General features: G+C 39.7%; 2 protein-coding genes across 5 annotated transcripts in view; one reads left to right on the top strand and one right to left on the bottom strand.

The window, feature by feature from the left end:
- GABRD (gamma-aminobutyric acid type A receptor subunit delta) overlaps positions 1 to 24,196 on the bottom strand; it is a 107,429-nt gene that overhangs the window by 76,195 nt on the left and 7,038 nt on the right. For 3 of the 4 annotated variants that reach the window (XM_054850026.1, XM_054850024.1, XM_054850025.1), the window contains exon 4: positions 20,445 to 20,499. The gene's annotated coding sequence lies outside the window, so the exon portion shown is untranslated. Of the gene's footprint in view, positions 1 to 20,444; positions 22,235 to 24,196 lie in introns of those variants that run through there. The other variant, XM_054850028.1, reaches the window with a different exon arrangement.
- Positions 361 to 19,639, top strand: TMEM52 (transmembrane protein 52). The gene is made up of 4 exons (XM_054850053.1): positions 361 to 1,393; positions 2,235 to 2,279; positions 4,258 to 4,427; positions 5,087 to 19,639. The coding sequence occupies exons 2-4, from the start codon at positions 2,248 to 2,250 to the stop codon at positions 5,404 to 5,406; spliced, it is 522 nt and encodes a 173-aa protein (XP_054706028.1). The 5' UTR covers positions 361 to 1,393; positions 2,235 to 2,247; the 3' UTR covers positions 5,407 to 19,639.

Raw genomic sequence — 24,196 nt, 5'->3', positions numbered from 1 at the left:
ACTCATAGCAAATTCTAGCTACTGAAGGGATTTGGGGAGCTTTTTAACACTATGCATACATACGATCTTATTAAAATAGCTAGGCTTTACCCTGAAGAGAATTGCAGGAAAGCTGTCATTTAGAGATGAGCCCAATTGCTATAATGATCACTATAATCACAGCAATGAAACATTTCTCCATGAAATTTCTAACAGAGTATCAACACTAGGGGTTTAGGATAATGATGTGCAAAATAACCATAAACAACATGTAGACATTTTAATTGAATTTCTACATTTGAAATGTTGGACAAAGTTAAATTATTTTGGAGCAAACCAATCTTCAGAGGGCAGTCAATACCTTTCCATTGATGTTCCATGTGTTTTAATGAGACTATTTTTAAAAAGGGAAGTGATCTGCTTTTCCAAACCTTTATTTCTTTCTAATATTTTTCATACCTAGTTTCTTATTCCTTTTCCATTTCTCCTTCAAAACCTCTCTGATACTGCATAGGCACAAGGTGCGTGTTCAACTGCTAGCATACTTGATAGGTTAGCAAGAACCTTAAGGACTCTTAAGAACAGCACTGAGCAGCACTCCCAAACCGCTTCAGGGAGATCTCTGAAAGCCGGATTCTCTCCATTCCGACTCCCTTTGTATCACCTTCCTAACTCCGCGGGCACCGGCAGGCTGGCAGAGCGGCTGACGCGAGGGGCACTGCTGGCTCCTAGGCGGGGCCAAGACGGAGGAGCCCGGCGGCTCTGCTTCGCTTCGCCGCGGCACCCTCCCCGCCGGGCGGGCCGCTCCCGGCCCTTCGGAGCAGCCGCCGGGGCAGGCGGGTTAGCGCTGTGTCTCGACGAGGCTGGCAGTGCGCCGCTTCGATGGCGGCTTTGCTTCCCGAGCGGCGGGACGAGCCGAACGCGGGGGCCCGGGGCTGCGGCGGGGGCGCGGGGCTGCGGGGCGGCCCTGCCTGGCGCTCGCCCCCGCCGGGGCGCGCCTCTCCCGCCGCCGCCGGGCGACGGCGTCGCTGGCATGGTCACGGCACCCCGCGTGATAATTGACGGTTATTTATTCAGCGGAGGCGGCCCCGAGCACGGGGTGCAGACCGCGGGCTCCCCGAAGGCTCGGGTGTCCCCTTGCAGAGGCTCGGGCGATCCGGCCGCTTGTCCTTGAAGAAACTCCTGTTGCACTCACTCTGCTTCAGCGTGGACATCTGGAACTTGATACGGCAGCGTCGGAGGCTGTGGCCCCCACCCGTGGCAGCCACGGAAATTCATGCCGCTGGACTCTACTAAGCAGACGCATCAGATAAACGAGGTCCTTCTCTTTTGGCCGCCTGCCTATCTGATTCTCTTTTTCCCTTTCCTAGGCATTGCTCTGTTCTTCTGAGAAAAACTGCAAGGACTCTGATCAGTAAGTAATCAAAAATTTTCAAGTGTCTGTTACCAAACCTGCTCCCATTGCGATCGAGTGACATTATCAGATCAGAATGATGACTTACTGACGGCCATCCGTTACTGCTACTTTTTTTTTTTATCTCTAAGATCATTACCAACTTACAAATTTGACTTGGCTGGTCTTGCTCTGTAGACTAAGGTGAATGATCCTCTCTTTCAAAATGATTCTGAAGTGTCATCTTCAGAAAAGTCAGTTTGCAGATTCTCTTCTGTGGCCAAAGGCATTGTTCTATTACATGAAATCCATTGCATGCAATTCACTACGCACAACAGTCTTGTGGCAGCTGCACTCCTGATATGTAATAGAAGCTGTTCTGCTTTTTTTGTACTGTAAGCAGATCTGAAAAAAAAACATTTCTGCTTGTATTTGAGCTATGAAAAAGTAATTTAAAAATAACTGGGGGAAATAGGCAGTTTGTCTTAGGCTGGCATTTTCAGACAGGCCTATGGTATTAGGTACCTCATCTTGGTTAACTTTAAATAACTCTTTGATTCATTTTTCAAGAATCCAGCATGTGTAGTTCTCTCTCCTAAGCAACAGTTAAGTACCACTTTGTAAAACATTTATTGACTCGGAAGCCAACTTTTACAGTGGGATTACTGGCACGTTCTCAGTTGGAGTAATGTTACAACTATGAAGAACAGTCCTCTAGAAGTAAATCTGAAGAGTTTTTCCTCCATACTCTTACTGATTGCTTTACCTTTTTCACCTCAGAAATTGTGTGAAATTTATTCCCTGTCACACATACACTGAGTGCAGATATTTAAATCAGTGAATCATCTACCTTCCTTCACAGATGCCCTCAGAACATGTCTAATTGGACAAGTCTGTGGTATGTCTGGTAAGTTTATTATTAATCTTACTAACCCAGAATAATTCAAATGTTACTATGAACAGTAATTGTAGGAAGGTTATGGAAACGCTCAGACAGGATGGAGGAAAGGGTTTCTCCTCGGTTTTATGAAAGCTACCAGTGGAATATATTACAGATGAGACCACATGGGAGATAAGGTGTCAGGCAGGGTACAGCATTCATCTAGGGATATGTCATGTTTCCTTTCCAAGTACACCACAGTTCAACTGTAGGGCTTGTTTGTTCTTCCTAAATAGACAACTTCGCTGAACACAGTGGCAGCTGCACAGCGTGGACTTGGGGCTCGGCACTGCATTGCCTAATGCACAGTCGTCAGCTCTCTTCTCCCCTTGATGGGACAAGAGATTGTTGGCTTACTGTGTTGCATTCTCATTCTGAACTCAAGCTGATTACAAACCTCTTTACCTGTTTGAATGACTGAAAGCAAGAAAATTGTGATAAGTAAAAGACTAAGCTCTTGTCACAAGTGGATTCGGCTCTTGCCTAACACATGCATTATAGGTATCCTGACATTATTTTTATAGTTTGCATTCTGTCAATATATTAACGTTGATGGTAGCATGCAGAGTGAGTTGGTTACTTTTAGCTGTCGTTCAGTCTGGACTAATTTTGGTTGATACTCTTTGCTTTCTTAGAACTGATTCATATAACTGTTTAAAAATAGTTACATAAAGTATTTTAAGGCTTCTGTAATTAGCATTGAAATCATGAAGGTTAATGTGCTAGTGCTGAGATTTATACTGCTGAGATGCCTTTACCAAGGTGATTTCTGCCTTCATCAGAGGGCAGGAGCATATGAAGGCATGATGATTTCACAGAACGCACTAGCATGCAGCTGGTGGAGTGTCATGACAGACCAATTGGCTAGCAATGAGGTAACACTCCTTGCACTGGAGGAATGTTTCATTGCAGAGTTCCAGCAGCGCAGCATGTTCTTCCCACACATGCTTTTAAGTTGCCTGAAAGCGTTTTTCTCAAACAATAATTTGCAAGAAAATGCATGAAATTTGTGGACATTTGAGACCCTCAAATCCAACCTTTATACTGAATGTAGCCTGTGTGTATCTGACTCTCATACTAACAGAAATATACTCTTGTTAAAACTAAACAAAACAGTCATTAAATAAATGTTTATTTTGGAATCATGATTCTTATGGGCAAGTACTACCTTCAGTTTGGAAAAAAGAACAGAATGCTACTGAGGCCATTTCTATACATATTTAGGTTGGAATATAATCCTAATGAGAAATTCAGGAGCATGATCTGTCACACAGTAATTGCTGTCAAGCTACTATGAATATACTTCAACTTTGTCCTTGGACCTACTTCTTTACAGGACTTTCAAGCATTTCTTATTACCTCATCCTCTCATGACATGTCTTACTGCTCACCTAGCTCATGAGAAGAGTGGATTCATTTGAGAAATTGGGGGGGTGGGAAGGTAGAGTTTCAACTGAGAAGAGAACCTGAAACACTAGCATGTCGACCTAGGTACACTACAAATTCTTAAACAATAAACTTCGTTAAACAATAGCTAGAGATAGCATTGCATTTTCAAGACATACTGCAAAGTATAATTTCTGTGCTCATTTATAAATATACGTCCTAGACTTATGAAAGTTTGTACTTGTATTTTCCTCCAATTACACACTCTTACTATTGAAAGAGGAGCCACTCTCACTGCACAAAAGTTGAAAACACAGCCCAAGGTAATTAACACAATGGCATCTGTGAGCCAGAAGGGATGGTACCAATGGTCAGTAGTACTTCAATTTGTGATTAAGTGTTTGTGATCCAACTTTCTAATTCAGGATCCAGTGACCATTCAGAACTAAAGCGAGGAGGTCTGGCCTGTCTTTCACCCATTTAGAGTGAAATTGTATTCAGCTCTGGAACAAGTAAAACACAAGCAATGAAATTATGGTATTCTCCCTCCTTCTCTAAGGTTAATCTTGCTGACTGTGTTCCTGCTCCTGCTCTGTGGGATCACAGCAAGCTGCATCAAATTTTGCTGCCGGAAGAAGAGGCCTCCAGTTGAGACCTTCCCCAGGCCCCCTTATGATCTGACAGTTATTCCTATAGACAGTGACAGCACTGCCCACAGCACAGTGACCTGTAAGTATCCTCTGGGAGTCAACTATTCAATAGTGCTTTGCTACTGAATTTTGTGTCTAGCTCTTGCAATAATGGAGACTTTCTGATGTACTCCCACAACAACTTTCAGCCCCATAGGGTGGGCAAGAGAGATAAAGCAAGGTCACCAGGGCAACACAGTTAAGTGAGTGCAGAAGACAAGTAGGATTTAACACTACAAAGGTTAAAACAAAGTTCATGGTGGGTTAACCTCTTATGTCTCATTTCCCACATCTGTTCTTCTTGCTATTCCCTCATTTTTTAAACTTTTCTGCCCAGCTCACTGTCCAACTAATCCAGCCAAAGTTATCTTTAAGGTGAGGAATTGTTCACAGCTGTTCATGAATGAGCCTGACTGAAACTACATCTCTTACCACATACATTTACTATGTCAGGTTATTTCACAATAATTATGGATGGTGATATGCAGAGACATTTTCTCTTCTGACTGCTTTCCTTTGGAGAATGTATAGTTTCCATGACGGGTAATTCTATACTGATAGCTTTTAGTATATAGTGCATATGTTCTGACACCACAAAGACGAGTCCATAATTACTTGGAGAAGAGCAGGATTAGCCCTTTATATATCAGTGTTCCATGCAAGTGCTTAGTCATTTTTTTTAATTCCTTTTCTTCACAGCATATAGCTCGCTGCAGTACCCTCTAAGTGCCCCTATTCATTCAATATTTGTGGATACGGATAAGAACACTGTGTCCCCTCCAGCTTACAGTCTCTACGCGATGGACTTGCCACCTTCTTACGATGAAGCTGTCCAAATGGGTAAACAATACACTGAAGTAGCACAGATAAACCAGAAACTCAATGACATCTCAGGAGAGGTCACACCGGGTGGGCTGAATCCCATCCAGTATTCACCTGATACAACCAACAGAGATCCAGCAACACAGGCAAATTCAGAAAATTCAGAAGATGCAACACAAAAACAACCGCAGCTCTGACTCATTTCACATGGGGAGTAAAGGAAGGGAAGGACTGTAAGAGTTAAAGAAGACATGAAGAGTTTCATTTTATAGGCAGGTTATGATGTGAAGATGTTTCCTCTCATGCCCTTGTAATGATCTGTCAGTTAGAAGAAATTTTTTCTGTGACTGCTGTAATCTCCTGGTAAAGCTTCTTCAAGGATATGAAACAAAGTAAAAGGGCAGCAGTTTAAAAATGCCTGTAGAAGTGGGACATGAATGCTTGTTCATCTTATGATTAAAAAAACCCCAAACAATAATTCCTTGTGTCCAGCATATGGCAATAAAAAAGGTCAGGGGAATTTTGCCATCTTGGGAACACACACGGAGTCAGAACAGTACAAACAGCAAGTTGGTGTTCCAGAACAGAAGCTTCCCAAACTGGAGTTGAAAGGGGAATCCTAGCAAGTCACACTGAATAGCCTCTGTAGTTTCTCTTCTTTTGATAATGTTAACTGTCCAGCAAATTGCTGGAGTGCAAATTGCTGCTTAATGACACATGTTCCTTAAACTGAAGGAAGATGGCAAACAAGGACAGGAAAGTGTGTGGAGGGAAATGCATTATGTTATGTTTCACAACTAGAGACAAGGAATGAGACAGATACTTTTTTTATCGTTGTTGGTCATGAGACTTGAAGGAATTGGGTTTGGAGCTCTTTTAATCTTTAAACTTGTTCAAGATGAGTTAGGGATGATTCTTCATGAAATACTGATAGCGAGGATAACTGCTATGGATCATTTTAAAACTGGGAGATTGGAGTTGATTACAGTGGTCTCAGACCAGACAAAATTATGGGCTATGAGAGGCCTTTTTTAAAATGACAGCTCTTTCCCTTTCTTGCCCCTCCCGTATTCCAAATAGTACAAATTTTGTCCACTCCTGAGTAGTGATTTTCTCTGAATCCACTTTAGCAAGGTGCTGATTTGGCTGCCTTTAAAAACATGAGCAATCTACAGGATGGTTCATTGCTGTGGGATTACCTACAAGATCAGAGCAGGAAAGAAAGCATAAGCACTAGGTTCTATTAATGAATGTAACATAAACTGTGGAGTGCTAGGTCAGAGTTAATGTTGACTGACCTTCTACTAACAAGAATATGACTGATGATCTTCACTTTTGCTGAAGTTGCTTTGGTATCTGTGAAAAGGGGCTACCTTCTGCAAATATTTAGGTGTCTGTCATTAATAAGCAGTAGAACTGGTGGGCACAAAATCTTGCACGGCTTCTGGAAGACTATTGTCTGACAACCATCACTGCAAGAACTACTCTTGAAATGAGCACTAATGATTTAAAAATTAAGATCTCTCTGCCAGCCAACAGGACTGAGACTAGAATCTCTGCTACACATTCATGGTGTGTGAGCTGTTCGTGAGTCCAGCTCCCTAGAGAAGTGTTGCTTCTATATTTAACTTGCATATAGCTTACTATGAGGGTTGTAGGGAAAGATTGGTTTAACAAATCTGCTTCTCTTCTCTGTCATTCTTAATTATACTTCTTTTGGTTTATTCTCTCCTCTGCCTTCTTTTTCTGTGTCAAGATGGAGACTAGGCATAACCCAGTGTAATTATTTGGATGTCTCTAGCTGGAGACATCCTGGGTGTCTCATCTCCAAGTCACAAATACAGCAGATGTATTTTTATTTATTGAACCTTTTCATCAGGATAGTACTCAGAAACAAATCCTATGCCTTTCCAAAGAAGAAATATCTGTTGCAGGGAAATGGCTGAGCGCTCACTCACAAACAGAAACAGGACTGTAAAGCCAGGCAAATAAAAAAACAGTGACTGACACAAGAGGGCAGTCCTTCACTTTTCAGTGTATTGCATTATATGTGTATTGAACTGGAAACAGCTCTGTAAAGAAACGAGCTCTTGATATTGCTTCTATGGCTCGGGTTTGCTCAGTTCTTCAGAGATTACTCTGGAGTGCAAGGACTGAGCTTGCTTGAGGAGGACGGGGAAATAATCACAATGGTTTGACTTCCCTGCCCTTCCTGCTTTTCCTTGCATGCTGCTTCTGTCTTGGGAGTTGTCAGCAGTACCTCACAGACTATCTACCAAACTGTAAGATCTGTTTCCATTTGGTCATGGAGGATGATAGTTCTAACTGCAAGACCCCAGTCAAAACCCTAAATGCCCATGGAGTGCTTACAAACCAGATCTGACTCCATTACTACCTGGTAATAGAAAGGCCTGTCTCGCTCTGGAGCACCTCTGTTGCAAATCTAGCCTAGTTAGAATTGCCCTGCAGTAATCTGTCACTTGTGTCCTTAATTGCATAATTCCACAAATCATTATCCAGACTAAAAGAAAACAACTGGACTTGCTGCCTCTTTACAAAAGTACAGACCAGGCAAAGAGGGAGTAACACTGCAGGAACTGAGTTTCCATGTATGTACGTAGGAAGCAAGTGTCATTTGACACAGCATAGTGAATAAAGCACTTAGTTTTTTTCCCTGACTTCCTAGGAAGAAGGGCATAATCCGGTGTTTTCTTTCTAACACCCAAGAAAAAGTCTTGTGTCTTGCCCAGGCTCTTGCCTTATAACATGGTTCATTAATTCAAACATAAACTATTTGTTAACATAAACTATTGACCTAATCAGCCTGCAGGAACACAGAATTTTCTTTGCACATTAAAAGCAGCTTAGTCTGCTCCTCACAATGTTTTCAATAGTGATCTCGGGTTTTTATCAAAATCATCTGACTCCTCACAGAAAGCTGATAATCAAAGCTGGCCCTGGCCCTTTGTCTTTGAGGAGGCAGATTACCCCCACAACTGTTCATTATTTACATCTCCACTTAACAGGTTTCTTTAGCTCAACAGCATTACAGAAGTTACAGCCCTCCAGACAGACAGATCATGAATAGGGGATTTACAAATTCTGTTTAAATTCCTGCAGCAAAGAGCTCTCTTCCCATCTTGAGAACAGTTTGTATTTGTGTAGAGTCCAGTTCATCAATTAGAATCACTGTTGCATGTGGGAACACAGCAAGAGAAAATGACCCCAAACTAATGTCAGAAAAAGAACTAAAAGGGCAATCTACTGAATCCTGGTCTACACAAGCAATAGCTTGAAAATGGTGCTCCCATATGCCTTACATAACGCTAAATGAGAAGGAAGTAGAATGGAAAAGAGTGTCCATTGATCACCTGGTTCTTTTCTGCTTAATTGGGCAAATCAGAAAAAGACTTTCTTGTTGTTTATGCCTCTAAAAATAGACTTAGTAGCCAGCTTCCACTCAGCATATATTTTTGCAATATGACTAGGAAGAGGACATTACGAGCTCCTTAAGCCTATTGCATGGTAAGTTAAATTCAACTTCTTTGTTTTAACTGATGTTTTAACACTTGCTAACCAAACCCAAAAATGTGGAATGGAGATTAGTGTTCTGTCTTTACTGCTGTTTTCCATAAAAATTTCCCTTTTGACTTTTTCTTTGTGTTCCAAAAACCTGTTTACCTCTCAGTGCGGGATGTGACTTTATAATCCTAGAAAACTTTGTTTTGTTGTTGATGCTTTTAATAAGGCTCAAACAGCAAGTGGGATACTTTCAAAAGCCCCCAACCTAGATAGACACGGTGTTCCTTTGTGTTTATTCTGCTGAGCGTGTAAGGGGGAAAGGAGGGAGAGGACTATTCTTAAACTTTACTTCTTACTGGGCATGATGACTGGGTCTCTGGTGTTTGTCAATGAAAGTATTTGGAATGTAAAAGGTTAGTTTGCTTTTAGATTTGAATTCTGCAATATTAAATCAGATGAAAAAAAATGAGATTCTGCTGCAGAAAAAGAGTCCACTTTACATTCACTTTTATTCCTCTTAGCCACATGTACCTTTCCTCTTCTATTTCCAAACAGGTATGCCATGTCTCAGTTCCTGGTCAGAAATCTTGCATAGTGTTGCCATAGGCTCTTTAAGAGCCATCAAATAGCACCCAGAGGTGGGGGTATATCAGTGAGAAATGAAGTGATCTCTGTGGATGTATTTCTTATAGCCAGTTTTTAAAGTACTCTGAAGTTTCAAAACAAGACACTATAATTGATATTATTTATTAGTGCTATAGTGCACATCTAAAGTGTGAATATCTAAACCAGAAACCTTTCAGGAGAAACGTTCTATCCCTGGTGGTAGTATAGACTAGCCTCTTGAGAAGATCCAGAATCAGCATGTTTCCAGTCATAAAGAATTAATCTATATGTTTTACCCCCTCAAAAATGTTTTAATAATTAAATAGGTTTTTTTTTTTTAAAAAAAGTTTTCCAGAATAGAGAAGCAAATTTAAATGGATAGATTAAAAAAAAAAATTCAATTACTTTCTAATAAGGTAGTCATTCAAGCATGTCTAAATAATTTTAAATCCATGTCTAAATAATTTTAAATTACACAATTAACCAAACAGGACTTCAACCATTGTTAGATTTGCTCAGGGTTACTCTGAAATAATTTGTCTTTGACAGGTGTGTATCACAACACATTTTTCATACAAGTCTTATGCCATTTGTGTAAAAGATGTAATATTACAGGCACATAAAGAAGCTGCAGGTGTTACAGTGTGGTACAGCAAAGAAAGGCAATATACTTGCTGTGTTCTTAGCATCTTTCAAGACTGCTCAGATAGAACATCCCTAATCTACTGTTAAGTGCTGGCCCCAAATGGAAAATGAACTCTGCCTTTCATACTGCAGAAGAGGGCTAGGCGGTTAGTCATCTAGGGACAGGGTTTCTTGAACACCTTTTATGGCTTCAAGAGCTTGAGACTAAGAGCCCTATTTTTGGAAGACTTGCTTCTGACTGTCTGCTTGAGACAGGAGCACACAGCCAAACTCTGTGTCTAACGTGTCCAAAAGATGCATCTTTCTAAACCATATATTTTAAAAGATAAGTATTATAGATACACTTGCTAGGAATCTCAGAAAAGAAGATTAAGAGAAAACATGTGATGGATGTTTCCTTTCCTTTAACTTTTTGAGTAATAAGAAATAATCCATTGGTGATACTGATTGTCCCCTGGTACTCAGCTGGCGTAAAAAAATCATTTTATCACTTGCAGGGGTAAGAAAAGGCCTATTGCACCAACATACTAAAGATTAGTCTGGTCTATGCTGCAGAAATGTACAAACTCTTCTCAGGATTGCTTACATTAAACCAGCTCCAATGGTCCTGGCAGTATGGGAAGCCATAATCTAGACAGGTTGTTGATGACCATAGTTAACTTGGTTATTTTTAAATGCAGTGTCTGTCTTACCTAGTGCTACATTGACAGCACAGTGATGCAAGTGCTCACATTTTACTATTGGTTTTATCAGATTGCTCTGACCAGTTGTAGGAAGTCACTGGGAAGTGTGAACTCCTGTCAACATTGCTACTGAAGCAATTCCCTGTTATAATGCTGAAGGCTTCTACTCCCCGGCTAAGGAAATCTGCTTGCAGCTGCCTGTGCATGTACTATTGAGATGTGTTCTGTTTAGAAGTCTGTTAGGTGACCTCTGCCGAGTCACTTCCCCTCTTATGTCTCTGTTTCTTTTCCCAGCCTTTCTGGCTGGTGTTTAAGACATGTGTTCACTGGTGCAGGAAATTCTCCCACAGTGCCTACCATAGTGGGAATCTGGTCATAGAGGGATATTCTCCATATTCAAAGAACATCAACAGTTGAGGAGAGGAAAAGGACCTTGAAACCCACAAATAACGCCTCCCTCATTCCCCCCTGCAACCCTTTGGATTCCTTGAGCAGTGGAAGTAACAGAGCCTGGTTTTCTAGATTTCTAAATCTTTTGACAACATTCCCTAACATTTAAGAATACATAACCTTCAGTAGAAGCTTTCCTTGTAGTTAGGACATGCATCAGATCTTTCTTGTGTGCATTTTCCAGTGCCTAATAAGGGTGAGCTCATGCTGGAGTCTCTCTTGCAATACAGATATTGAAAGACCCCTCTTCTCTACCCAGCTTCTGTTTTCATGAAACATTTAGAAGCTTTATGTCTTCAGAATCTCAAGTTCTCTATCATCTTGCTTGAAATTTGTCAGTGGATTCAGAAATTATTAGCTGGGTGTGGAGAGTGGAAGGAGGGGAGATGGGACACAGATCTGACTGATTACAAAGCCTCATTTCCATAAGAAACCAGGTTTAAAAAGAACATCAAGCAGGAGGCTTGGTCCCACAGCGGGTTATGTGCTCAGCTGGATGGAGGATCTAAGAATTCTGATTTCTCAGTCGACCATTTTTCACCATCACTAGATCCATTCAAGTCTGATTATATCCACACAAGCTTTGTGACATCTCTAAGGGAAAAGCCCTCTCTGTAATTACCCAAAGTGCATTTTTAATTGTGATTTTAATTTGGTGCTCATTTGGCACTGTTCATGCAATTTTTCTTCTCTCATTTGTCCAAAATGATTGTTTTGCCAGTTATTTTCTGTTGTTATTGGCTGACTGTGCAGAAGAGCCTATGATGGGGAGATGTACTGCTAGAGAAGTTGGTGCTTACATCACAGTCAGCAGCCTGCAGTCCTGTCTCTCTCTTCTCACACACACACGCTCTCATCATGAGCACTTGTGCTCAGAAAGAAAATGCAGACTTGGAAGTAAATTGCCTCAATAATTCATAGGCTTTATAGCTCAGAGCAAATTATACCTTGTCTCTGTCATGAAATTCAGGTTGCAAATCCCTTTACAGCCAAGCTCGTTAACAATATAAGTAAAGTGGTACATCTATAATAGCTTTTATAATCGATGCATTATAATCTTTGGAGAATACTAAGTGGTAAACCTGCAGCATCCAGGCTGAAGCATCAATAGGGTCTGGATACAGTAAGAGTCAGAGAAAAAAACATTTCTTTTTCTGCCTTGCAGTTGCCTTTGCCTGCCTTGCTGCCCCCAAATAGCTTAGAAGAAGGTTTGGTTTGTTTGTTTTCTAACTGCATTTCAACTTTATCAGATGCGGTTTTTGAGGGAAAAGAATCACTGCTATTGCCAGTACTGATAAGTGGGACACTTAGACACATGCAAAACCTGCTCACTTATGGAATAAAATAGCTCTCACAATATCACTTTTCAGATTCTTGCTCTTAGCTGTCTCCTGGCTCTGATTCTAATCATCTTTACCTCTTGGAACTATTTTTGTTTAGGGAGACATTTACTAATTTTGCTGCAAGTATCAGAGGTTCTTTCCTTTACCCACAACTAAAATTCAAACTGTGAAAGAAGCTTTTGAATCATATTCAGAGCAGACTATGAAAACAAAGTATCATAGGGGAATTGTGCTCTATAAAAATGAAGACAATAAATGTTTTACGAAAAATTACATCCTAAGCTTAAATACAATGCACAAAAAAGCTTAGGTGCAAACCCACATCACTGGGAAAAGATTTTGTTCTGGTCAGTCAAAATTTAGAATATAAAATGCCAGAGCTCTTTTTAGCTTACTGGGGAAAAAATTGGGCTGTAGAAAAGAAGGTATGCCTTCAAAGATACTTCACATGTTTTTAGAATAACCAAACTCACTTTGCACACTTGGAGAAAGGAGGAAATAAATTTCTATTTCAAATCTAGAAATTCCTGAATCTGCATGAAAGTGCTTAATTTTTACTCTTTTTTTTACCCTGCTTTCCCAAGTAGCTCAAAAAGGAAACAAAAAAGAAGAGCCTAATGTGGAGCTCATATGTGTGCCTTGTTTTTTCTCTTTCCATGCTAACAGTTTATGGCATAAGCTACTTCCATCCCACAAGTAAGGAAGTACAGTACCGAGGTTGAAGAATTGACCTGGGAAACCCAGCTCAGCTACTTGTTCTGCCACAGACTTCCCATATGACACTGGGAAAGTCACTTAGTCTCTGTTGGCCACTGTTCCTGGCCTGTAAAACAGGGACTGTAGCACTATCTTATCTTGCAAAGAATTTTGAGGATGAATACATTGAGTGTGGGCTGCGCTGTCATAATGAAATACAGATACACAGTCAGAGCATGATGAACTTTGTGTGGGACACGTAGCTAAGGAAAAAAGCCTCCCTGCTCCCTCCCCCTCTTAAGGGAGGGAATCTAGAGAAGAAACTTGGGGAAAACAAATGCTGTGAGACTTAGAAATAGCCTCTGGACTTCAGGTGCCTAATCCAGTCATCATTACAACATTCCTAACTAGAGGAAGAAGCAGAGAGGAGAGAAATTTAAAAGATAGGCCCAGGATCAGTGTGAGATGCCTGATGAATGATGGTAGGAGTCTTGTGACAGCAGCTTATCTTGCTGACCTGCTGGGGATCAAATGTCCCAAGAGATACCACTTCAGATGTAAACATGAAAAAGAATGCTAATTCTTTGTCAGTTTGTACAAGCACTTAATTTTTATAACTTTGATCTCTCTCTTGCTGAAACTCACCTTTTGTTCTGTAATCTGTCATCTTTTGGTCTAGTTTAGAAGTCTCTGTAGTCTGCTTTCCACCCTCTCCACACTTATCAGATCAGACTAGACGAGAAGTGCCATGGGATAAGAAATGCTGTCCTTTTTACCCCTGAACAGCACTTGCCAAATGGCTGCATCTCTTGTCAAAAGGCAGTTGTCGGAGACACACCATTGTTCTGTGAAGAAGGTAGAAGGAAGTTGTTCTGCACTGCACATAAGGTCACTTCGGCTCTTTTAAAAGGCAATATAATTGTGATTAGCTAGCTAACCAGAAGGTCATAAAAATAAATACACCCTGTGTATTTGGAGAACTTGTCCCTCGCTTCTGTGATTCCGGCTAAACTGCCTTCTTCCACAAGGTGGCATTAGTGAGCCTAAGTGGCCTATTGAACGTCTTTTTCAGCCACGGTGCTGGAAGGCAACACGTAGAAAGTCAATTAAATTTTGTGAGAAGATTATTTTGAGGAAAAAACGTTATACGTTTTTATTCCTTACTTTAAAATTGCACATATAGAGTAGACTTTTTCATCTGGATAAAAGATCTCCCATACCTGCTGTAAAATACTGAACTCCAACTGACTTTGGCCATATGGGAAGTAACAAAGCGTATGTACTGTTATTTTCACTGTAATAATCAAGAAAACATCTGTGATAATGGCAAGGGCTGTCTTTCAATCAAGAAACATCCTGGAGTGTGACAGACTCCAGCTTTATCACAGATACATCCTGGGCAATTATACATGTACCACTTTCAATGCCTTTGTCTCTATTTTCCATTGATAAGCAATTATAGAATCACAGAGGTTGGAAGGGACTTCTGGACTCATCTAGTCCAACCCTCCTGCTCACAGGAGGGTCAACTAGAGCAGCTTGCTCAGGGCCCTGTCCACTCTGGCTTTGAATTCTCCAAGGATGGTGATGCTACAACCTCTCTGGGCAACCTGTTCTAGTGTCTGACCACCCTTAGAGTAAAAGCAGGGTTTTTTTGAATGTTTGAGTGGAATTTCCTGTATTTTGGGTTGTTCCCACTGCTTCTCACCCTGTCAGTTGGTGCCCATTGAAAAAAGTCTGTCTTTGTTTTCTTTACACCTTCCCATCAGGTATTTAAACAGATTAATAAGATTCCCTCCTGAACCATCTCTTCTTGAGGCCAGAGAACCCCAGCTTGCTTGTCCTCTCCTCATATGCCAGATGCTTCAATCCCTTAATCATCAAAATACTTAATCTCATCTTTTGTCCAACTTGTCTAAATTGTTCAGGAATCTCACCTGAATTTAAGTGTGATATTTAGTATATTTCTACTGAATGTGGGCCTAGAATAAACAATTGCATAGAGCAGACCATGGGAAACATCATGTGAGCTGGATACCTAATCACTCTGTTACCGCCTCGTACTGTGCTGTAAGCTTTGCTGATGCTACCTATGCAATGTTTTTTGTTGCACTGCTTAGACTGACATTGCATCATCTCATACAGTGAAAGTTCAACGCAAGCTTGTGATTACAGCGGTCAGCTCAGTATGCTGCTGATTTGTGTCCCAACGGTAAGAAAATTGGCAAGATGAAATCAGACAAAGAGCAGAGGAGAGAGAAGAGATGCATCTACATGAACTGTTTAATCAGAAAAGGACAAGCTGCTTGAAAGTGGGGAAAAAAGAAATGCAATCTTCCTCCTGCTTTGCATGGTGCTTTTGGGTGGAAGATGCTTTATAAATACCCCTCCTGCAGGAGATCATGCTTTAGAAGTACAGGAAATTGCCTGGATTAAAAAAAGAACATAAGGAATAATGCTCTTCCAGGCCAGAAAAGGAAGAGATGTTTCCTTTCTGTAGTTTATCTCATTCTTGCCAACAAGAAAACCATATTTCATCAGAGCATGCCCTTGCTTCCACAGGTTTCAATGAAAATCATTGGTTATTGAGAAAAAATATTTGCCCTTGTTCTCTTATGTGAGTTGTAGCTAGTGATACTGTAAACCCACTGCTTACTGCTAAGCTATAATAATAAAGAAAAATCAAAGTTTCTGGTCAATTCCTACATCTTTATTTCCTAACATATCCCACTATTGTAGGTACAAAACTTATACCCCAAAATCTCTAAGCTTGAATCCTTTAATCAATGTGCAAGATGCTAGGTAACACATGTTAACACAATGAAACAAAAGAAAAAAAAATCAGGATAATTTGAGCATCTGTGGGATTAGTTTGGTGACTTCTTCATCTGTTATAATTATAAACCATAAAATTGCAAGTGTGTACATGTGTCTAATCAGTTGGTAGTTCTGTTACATACAGCCTTTCTTACTTCTCACCTCCCCTGTTTGTCTGCTGAGACCTAGTCCTTTAAGATGGCCATTTGGTGCCTGTTTCTTTGTATCTCAGTTTGTGCAGTCTTTTACCCATGTACCCATGATTAATCCAGATGCCCGAATTGGCTACTTCACAAGTCTGAAACAACATTCAGAGAAATGAAACTAAAAAATGAAGGAGTTTCTTATCAGTCTGGAGATGGGGTGGGGGATGGAACAGGCAACTGCTAGATCCAAAAATTAGTCAGATTGTTCTTTATGAATTTACAAGAAACACATGAATCCCAGATGTGGATGCAGAAGGGTCTTTCTTCAAATCCTGCATGTCTGCAGTTCTAGTGATTCATATCTTAAGCTGTTGCTACATTGTCTTGAATTCAGGGAAGACTCCAGTATAAAATCTGTGGCACAGGAAGTTCAGCTTCCTCTCCAGATTTCCTTCCTCCACCTCCTTATATGCAGAATAGCCGGGAACATATTTAAGCTTTGCCTGTGCTGACTGAAAGCTCGTATGACTGCGGAGTGGTTTGCGTTTATACACAATACCTTCAGCTAAAGTGCTCAAGACACGCAGCACAAAAGACAGTGGCTCTTAATGAGAAGACTTAAACCCCTAAATATCCTGAACTGTTGAGTAGCATTTTGTAACTGCACACTAAGCTGCACCTACTCCCTAAAGCAAATATGATCAAAGTGAGTGATAAAGGTGGCTCCTATGGACATTCAATCCCAATTCCACGGTGAATTAGGGAAAACTCTTATTGATGACAGTGGGGAATTTAGCCATCGTGTAAGTCTGCCACAATTGCAGAGTAAGAAAAACTATGGAAAACCAAGCCTGGATCAAGTCAATGCCTAAGCTATCAGTAATTTTAATAGGCTAATTTCACTTCCTATAATTTTATCTAGGCTTCAGTGTCCTTCAAAAACAGCTTGCTAAGCTCCAGACTGGGGGTCGGTCAGTCCAGTTGTCCAGTTTGAGCCTCAAACTGAAATAGGTAGAAAAAGACACAAACTACATTATAACTAAGCTCTGGAAGTGCATGTTAAGTATGTTAGGAAAGTGACAATTTAAAGTGTGACAGAGCATTAAAGACCTCTGAGCTAGGTCTGTAGAAACTGGCACTACTTTGGTATGTACATATATGTGCAAAGATCCTCATTACAATCACAGAAGCAATATAGCCATGGTAGTGAGGCACTGTACACCAGGGCTAAACTGAGGTGTGGCAATATACTGATGTAGCTTATGAAGCTTTCAGTTCTGAAATTTGCCTAGTGAGCTATCTCTGGGATGTGCTAGTAGTGCTTCAGTGTATGGTGTATATATTCCCTACAAGAATGCTCCCTTGGTGTAACAAAACCAGCATGCTGTATTTGCAGAGCATGTATGACTAAGCTCTACCAAGCATAGTTTATTCCATCACCAACCTATCTCCAGAACAGAACGTGCTATACCGAGGCAAAGAACAGTAGCAGCACCTGCTTCAGTACCTTTCACCAGCGTAGCTAGAAAAGACATGTGTACAGCTGCAATATGAACATGGAGAGAGGGGCCTGAACAGCTAATTGCTTGTCGTGTGATCCAGAATGCAGACTATTCTGAGAAGTTATACTAGGAAGAGGACAGCCAGAGAGCAGACAGCTCTTTTACACCACTCCCCGGATTAAATCTTTCTATTCCTAAGATGTCCCTTCACTTCTCTGACCGCCATACGTATGCTGGCAGAAGTAAGTGCACAGATCTGATTTTAGCTGTAGCACAGGCTGAGCAAACGTGTTATTGAAAATAAATTAATGCAGTCCATACAGATAGAGCAGAACTCTGCCCTTGAAACACATTTGACAGCTTTCTTATGAGACACGTGTTACTAACATGCAGCCTACCACAAGGCTGGCAGAAAATCAAAATCTGAAAGCATAAAAAGGGGAGTCACCTCAGTGCCAAATGCAATCACTAGCTCTGGGAAGCGGTGAGTGTTTGAAATCCATACGATGTCACCCGCTTATTCATACAAGGACAAAAATACCATAAAAAAATCATTGAGTTTCAGTCACGTTGAGACACTCAAAGTAACAGAGATTAATAAATAATAAATAGCAGTACCATCAATAACAAATGCCAAAGGGTGATGCTGTATCTAGATGCATATCTGCTGACTAGTGCATATTAGTAAACCACACAGTGCTTTTAGCTCTGACTTCAATATTAATTTTGGCAGTGGAAAGAGGTTTTATTAAAAGTACTGAAAATGTCATTCATCTTTATTTGTATTACATTTGTTATGAGGATTTAAAGCCCAATACACAACTATGGGGAGATGCAAAAACTGAAATGGACCAATCTGATCATAAAAATAAATGAACCTCAAAAGAGAAACTCATGTTTTAAATAGTGAGAAGAATGTCCACTTCTTATATTTCTAATACTATAAGGTGTTACTGATAGGAATTGTTTTTCAAGGTTTGTTTTTTCTCTAAGGAGTTCTTTTTAAATCCCTTGCAAGCTAAATGATCTATCTGTAGGTACATTATGATGGTAGCCCACAATCCATAGGAATAAAAAATTAAATAAAAGGTAGGAACATGGAGAAATTAAATCATGTGATTACTTATTTAAAATACTAAATTCAAAGGAAATGAAACTATTTAAAGTACTATCCAGTAATCTAAGCTGCTCAAAATACTGCAGTAAGTTAACTTATTTGAAATTGTCACCATATTTTTTTTGTATTTTTTTAGTTAAGTGCTGAATAGCATATTGATACATCAGTCTTTCATAATGCTGAATCTTTTCTAGGATGTTCTGAAGATTTCAGAAGTCACTGAAGTTAGAGGGGAATTTTACTTACTGGCAGTCTAGGATCCATAACCTCGAAATAGGATGCATCAACAATTCTCTAGATTGTTCTGCTGCTGTTATATTACCAATGCAAATCCCTACTGGTACCAGTGTGGTAGAAGTCACAAAAAACACAATGGTCTTTATGTTTTATTGGATTAGCATAATACACATCAGTAATAGAACAGCATAACTCAGCCTAAACACACATAGGTAATATTATAGCTCTGTTGCTGAGCTTTTGTAGGTAAGAAATTTGTCAGCATGTTGCTCACAGTATAATACAAAACCTGGTTTCCAGCTGTTACAGTTCTCAAGTAAAAATGTCTTTAATCAGGCATCAAAACTCAACACACAATGACTACCTACGAATAGAATGTATTATCAGTTCTGAAACTAGTTTGTTCAGTTAATTAAAGTTAAAGGTTTTTGGAGAACACTGGGTTTTTATGGGTTTTCTTCCTAATTTTGTGTTTGTTCATGGAGACCTGTTACCATTGGGGAAAGTGGGCGGTTTATGTTACTTTGACTATCTATTTTTTGAATGTGTTCCTTGACCCCTTAGAATTCTTAGTCCAAATCTGTTTGTGTTTTAAGGTTTATCAAAATATTTCCCATCAAAATTATTTCTTCAATAAATATTTTGGCTTGACTAAGCAAAAATATACATGTAGAGGGGCTTATTTTTTTTCCATTACGTGTAATTGTCTTTATATAAAAACTCAGTTTTGCTTGCTGTTTATTTACTAAAACAATAATTCTTCCCAAGAGAGAAACTTCCTACTGCCTCAACACACACAGATATTTCCACATGCAAATCTCTCAAAATACAGAAGGATTGTAACTTTTCTCATCCCATATCCCTGCCAATGAATTTTGAATCCTATTTCCAGAGCTGAGAAACAGAATTCAGTAACAGCAGCAACAATAGTTACAATTTCTTCATCTCTTCCAATCCAAGAATCTCGAAGTACTTTGAAAGCGTTACTGGATTAAGTTTTGCAATACCATTGTGCATTACTATGTCCATTCCCCATTGGCGCATATAAAGCAAAGGAGCTAAATAATTCATTCAAAATCAGCCTCCACAGCTAAGCCAAGAATAAAACTCAAAAGATTATAGAGTCTCACTCTGGAATTTCAAGCCTATCTTCTTGAAGCAGCCATAACCCATTTCTTTTGTGCTACGTGGGAGAACTATCGACAAGACTGTTCTGCAGGCAGAATAAACTGTAAATGGATTTTTCTTTAAACAAGATAACCAACGAAGATAGCAAACCATGTATTGACACCCCTGGAGGGAGCTGAAGAGTTATAAAGATAGTAGAAGCACGGATAAGAAGAAACTTAAGTTAGATTTCCTTTACAGTAAATGCCAACATTCATAAACAATAGGAGATGCAAAGAATCAATATTTGAAATGCACAGTATGGAAAGGTCTATATTGTATATACTAACAATACAACCCACACCTTACGTCCAATGTTGTCAATGGGAGTTATTCCCTGAAGAAATACAGACCAGCACCTAGAAAACAAAAGTACATTTTATGGATTTCAACACAGAATTTTGTACCAGGCCAAACTGTAGATATTGGGCGGAAAAGGTGGAATGAAACAAAAAAGTTATGTTAGTGCTTTATAAATTTTAAAATAAAGTTATTAGAAACTATGCATGTTCCTTTTTATCCAGTACTGAGTAACTGAAGCTGCCCAGCTCATGGGAAGTAAGGCCGGAGTGTATGCTCACATCTCTGTTCATGACTGTATTTGCCCTTTTTTTTTTTTTTTTTAATAACTAGCTTAAGTATTCAAGCATGCACTGTGAAATTCTGGCTGCTAAGACAGGGGTAAAACTCCTGCATATCATGTGTTCATGTAACTTTAAATCTCCTCTGAACTCTTGGAATAGTACTGCTTGGCCTCTGAAAATCAGACTCTACTAACTAGGCAACTGTCTCTGCCAGTTCCCTTGGGTTAGTGGCTTGAGAGATGTTTCACTTTATGTATGTTTTGTTTTGTTGCTTGGAAACGTGAATTTTATAAGCACATTTTTTTTCTAACAGGTGCTCACAAGAAAGGGTTTTGCAGAATTGGGATCTTTGCTGACAAGTGGTTTGAGATTTGGGATGTTTACTGCAACAGAATCCCAGAGGTCACAAGAAAGTTCTCTTTTTGTAAATTAGAAGACTCACCCAACCCTCTTGTTCAAAGATGTGAATTTTCAGAGGTACAAGAAGTGTAGACCTTTGCTGCAAGTTCTTTCATTCTTAGCAGCAACTCAACAGCAAGGTAGATATGGGACCTAAATGCTCACGCTTTGATTCTGTTAGCTAGGTTTTTTGCAACTCAGTTCCGTAAAGAAATTTCCTCCCTTCTACTCCTCCCATGATCTTCATGAATTTCTCAGACTAATTCCTTCTGCTCCGGTGAGCAAGGAAATACAATATGCAGGTCTTTCTAGGAATCACTGTATCATTTAGCCTGCTCAGGTTGTGGTTTAATGTACCATTAGAACCAATTTTCTCTTCTAGGTTTTCTATGCAGTGCTTTACTGTCCAAGACCAGCACAGCACGGAGTACACATAACTAAACCCACACAACATGGGACTTGATGACTGGTGATCCCTATTGCTTCTCTCACAACTTCATGACCAGCCATGTCATTTCCCCATTTTGGATCTTCAGTCCCTACAGCTCTTAGGGCTACTTAAACAACAGCCTGCATTGTCATACAGTCTATGAATAACCCCTACAAACCTTATAAAACCTTCACACAGATTTTTCTGGAGCCGCTTCTGAAATAATAAGATTAGCATGCATTTTTTTTGTTCTTTGCCGAGTTCTCTTCCACTGCAAGAACAGAGTGGTTGGGCTGAATTCAGTTGGCAATTTTGCTTGATATGGATGATGGAAGTTGACCCATTTTTCAGACTATCTTTCATCACTGTATTTTGTTCAGTCCCACACACTTTCCCCAAATAAATGCTGACTTTTGAAGTACAGGATGTGACGATTATTGAGTCTGCTTATTTTATTACCTATTGTGATTAAATTAATGACTACTGAACTTTCTAAGCATGCCTTATCCCTTTCCTGTATCACAAATAGGCTTTGTTTGACTAAACATAGATACTCCAAGGACAGTGGTACAAGTCCCCCTCTCCAAGTATTTTTGCTTTACGAATGCAGGGTGGTGGTTCGTTTTGGTTTTTTTTTTTTTTCCTGGAATCTGCAGCAGCATTGAAGCTTTCCTGCAACTGCAGCAATGAAATAAGGTAAGGCTCTTTGAAAGATCAGTGCTCTCATCAGTAATTTCAAAGTTTGGTGGCTGCTTCACTAGGACACACACCTGTGCCCACTTTCTGAAATTGCTATGTCAAGGATGGAAGAATGTTCTATAGGAATCTGACACATAGCTAGGTAAGCAAATTCTTTCTTGTATTTGGAGGTATTTCTTGCAGGCAAACTTCGTGGCAGGTCTGATGTGTCTGACATCATGGAAAGTCTAGTTGCTAGGCTGAATTCTCAATGTGGATTCTAAATTCTCAGTATCTCCAGAGTACCAGTTGTTTTTCTGTTAGTTGCTCAATAAGACAATGATCCCCTTGAGGAAAGTCCCTTTAAATGGGACTGCAAGTGAAATGCAACTTAAAAGATTACTTACTTAAAGGAAGACCTACAGGTGTGCAGTTGGTTGTGTGCATGCATGTGTGTATTTATACTGTAGAATCTGATTTCTAAGATTATTATAACAATGTCCTTTGTTGCTGTTATAGCTGGAGGATAGGTGTCCATACCGGAAAAGATACTTCCACTTACTTGCTTCTAAACATCTGTACACTGACTCCTTCAGTTCCACCTCAGCTCTGAATAACCTATGCTCAGTACAGGATATGAGACTTTTGAAAAAGATGTTCATACCTTATTTTTTATCCTCCCCTGTTCCTAGCAATGTTTGCTGTGATTTAAGCTGCTGCAAAGCCAGCTATGTTTGTTCCATGCCACTAAGGGATTTCACAATGTTGAAAAAAAAATCTATTGGCATAGATGGGACAGCCTCTTTGCCAGAAGCACCAAAGGACTTCTAAAAGCTGAGCTTGGCTTGCCAAGTTTAAAGGTACAGTGAAAAAAGTAAACTAGTAAGACACACTTGAACATGAAGGAAAAACAGAACAAGACCTTATACAATCCCCAGCACATGGAAAAGAGCTCTAATACAATTCTGATTGTAGGAAAAAAGCACCAAAACCCTATTCTTCTGGCTCTTTCAATATGTGTTTGTATAAATAACAGAAAAAAAAAAATGGAGAAAGTGCTTAGTAAGTGTACAGAGTGGCTTGGACCAATCTTAAGACACTCATATATGTTTCAAGGTTGGAAGATGAACATACAGAAAAATTCAGAACAGAGCTTACTCCCAGCAGAGAAGTGCTGTTATTTTGTTGAACAAGTATACATATATATTACAAAATTACATATTTGTATCACACTGTTAAGACTCTATCCTGGTATAAAATTATGACACTGACTGCAAGGAATACTAGATCCAGGTTCAAGCAACCCCAACATTTCATCTCACTTCTTTCCATAAACTGCTGGGTGGTAGTGGCTAAATAATTTCACATTGTTATGCATCAGTTTCCTATGTCTAAGACAACAGTGGTGATATTTCAGCTTTGGAAAATGCTTCAAGGTATGCTAAACATAACAATCACACTCAGGAACTAGGCAATAAATTTTTATGATTGTTGAAGTCAGAGATGTTTATGGCATTGCTTTTTAAATGGTTCACAAGGCAATAGTAACAAGGTTTTGCCCTGGAAATAAAACTACCTCAGCCAGAATTTATGAGAAAACAAGAATATATATAATGACCTTTAGAACATATATAGACCAGTGTATACTGTCCTCATGTAGCTTCTTCTGCCTCTGTCAGGAATGACATATACAAAGACAGTCCTGTAATAGATATGCTTATTACATTGACAGTAATGTATCTGTACATCGATGCAGTAGAACGAAACCTATAGGAAAGCCGTGGGCCTTCACAACTGTGTTCTACTTTGCTTACAGACAACAATGGATTCTTTTCAAAGGATTTTGAAGCAACCTGCAAAGTCTCTCAACAATTCTGAATTAACTGTTCTTGAATCCATTCCACAGATAAACCATAATTCATGCCATAAGAAAGAAGTTCAATATCTTCCAAGACTGTATTAGTT

The sequence above is a fragment of the Grus americana genome, chromosome 21, assembly GCF_028858705.1.
Source record: "Grus americana isolate bGruAme1 chromosome 21, bGruAme1.mat, whole genome shotgun sequence".
Classification (NCBI taxonomy): Eukaryota; Metazoa; Chordata; class Aves; order Gruiformes; family Gruidae; genus Grus; species Grus americana.
Note: the sequence above shows the minus strand (reverse complement) of the source record. Positions and strands in the feature narration are given on the sequence as shown.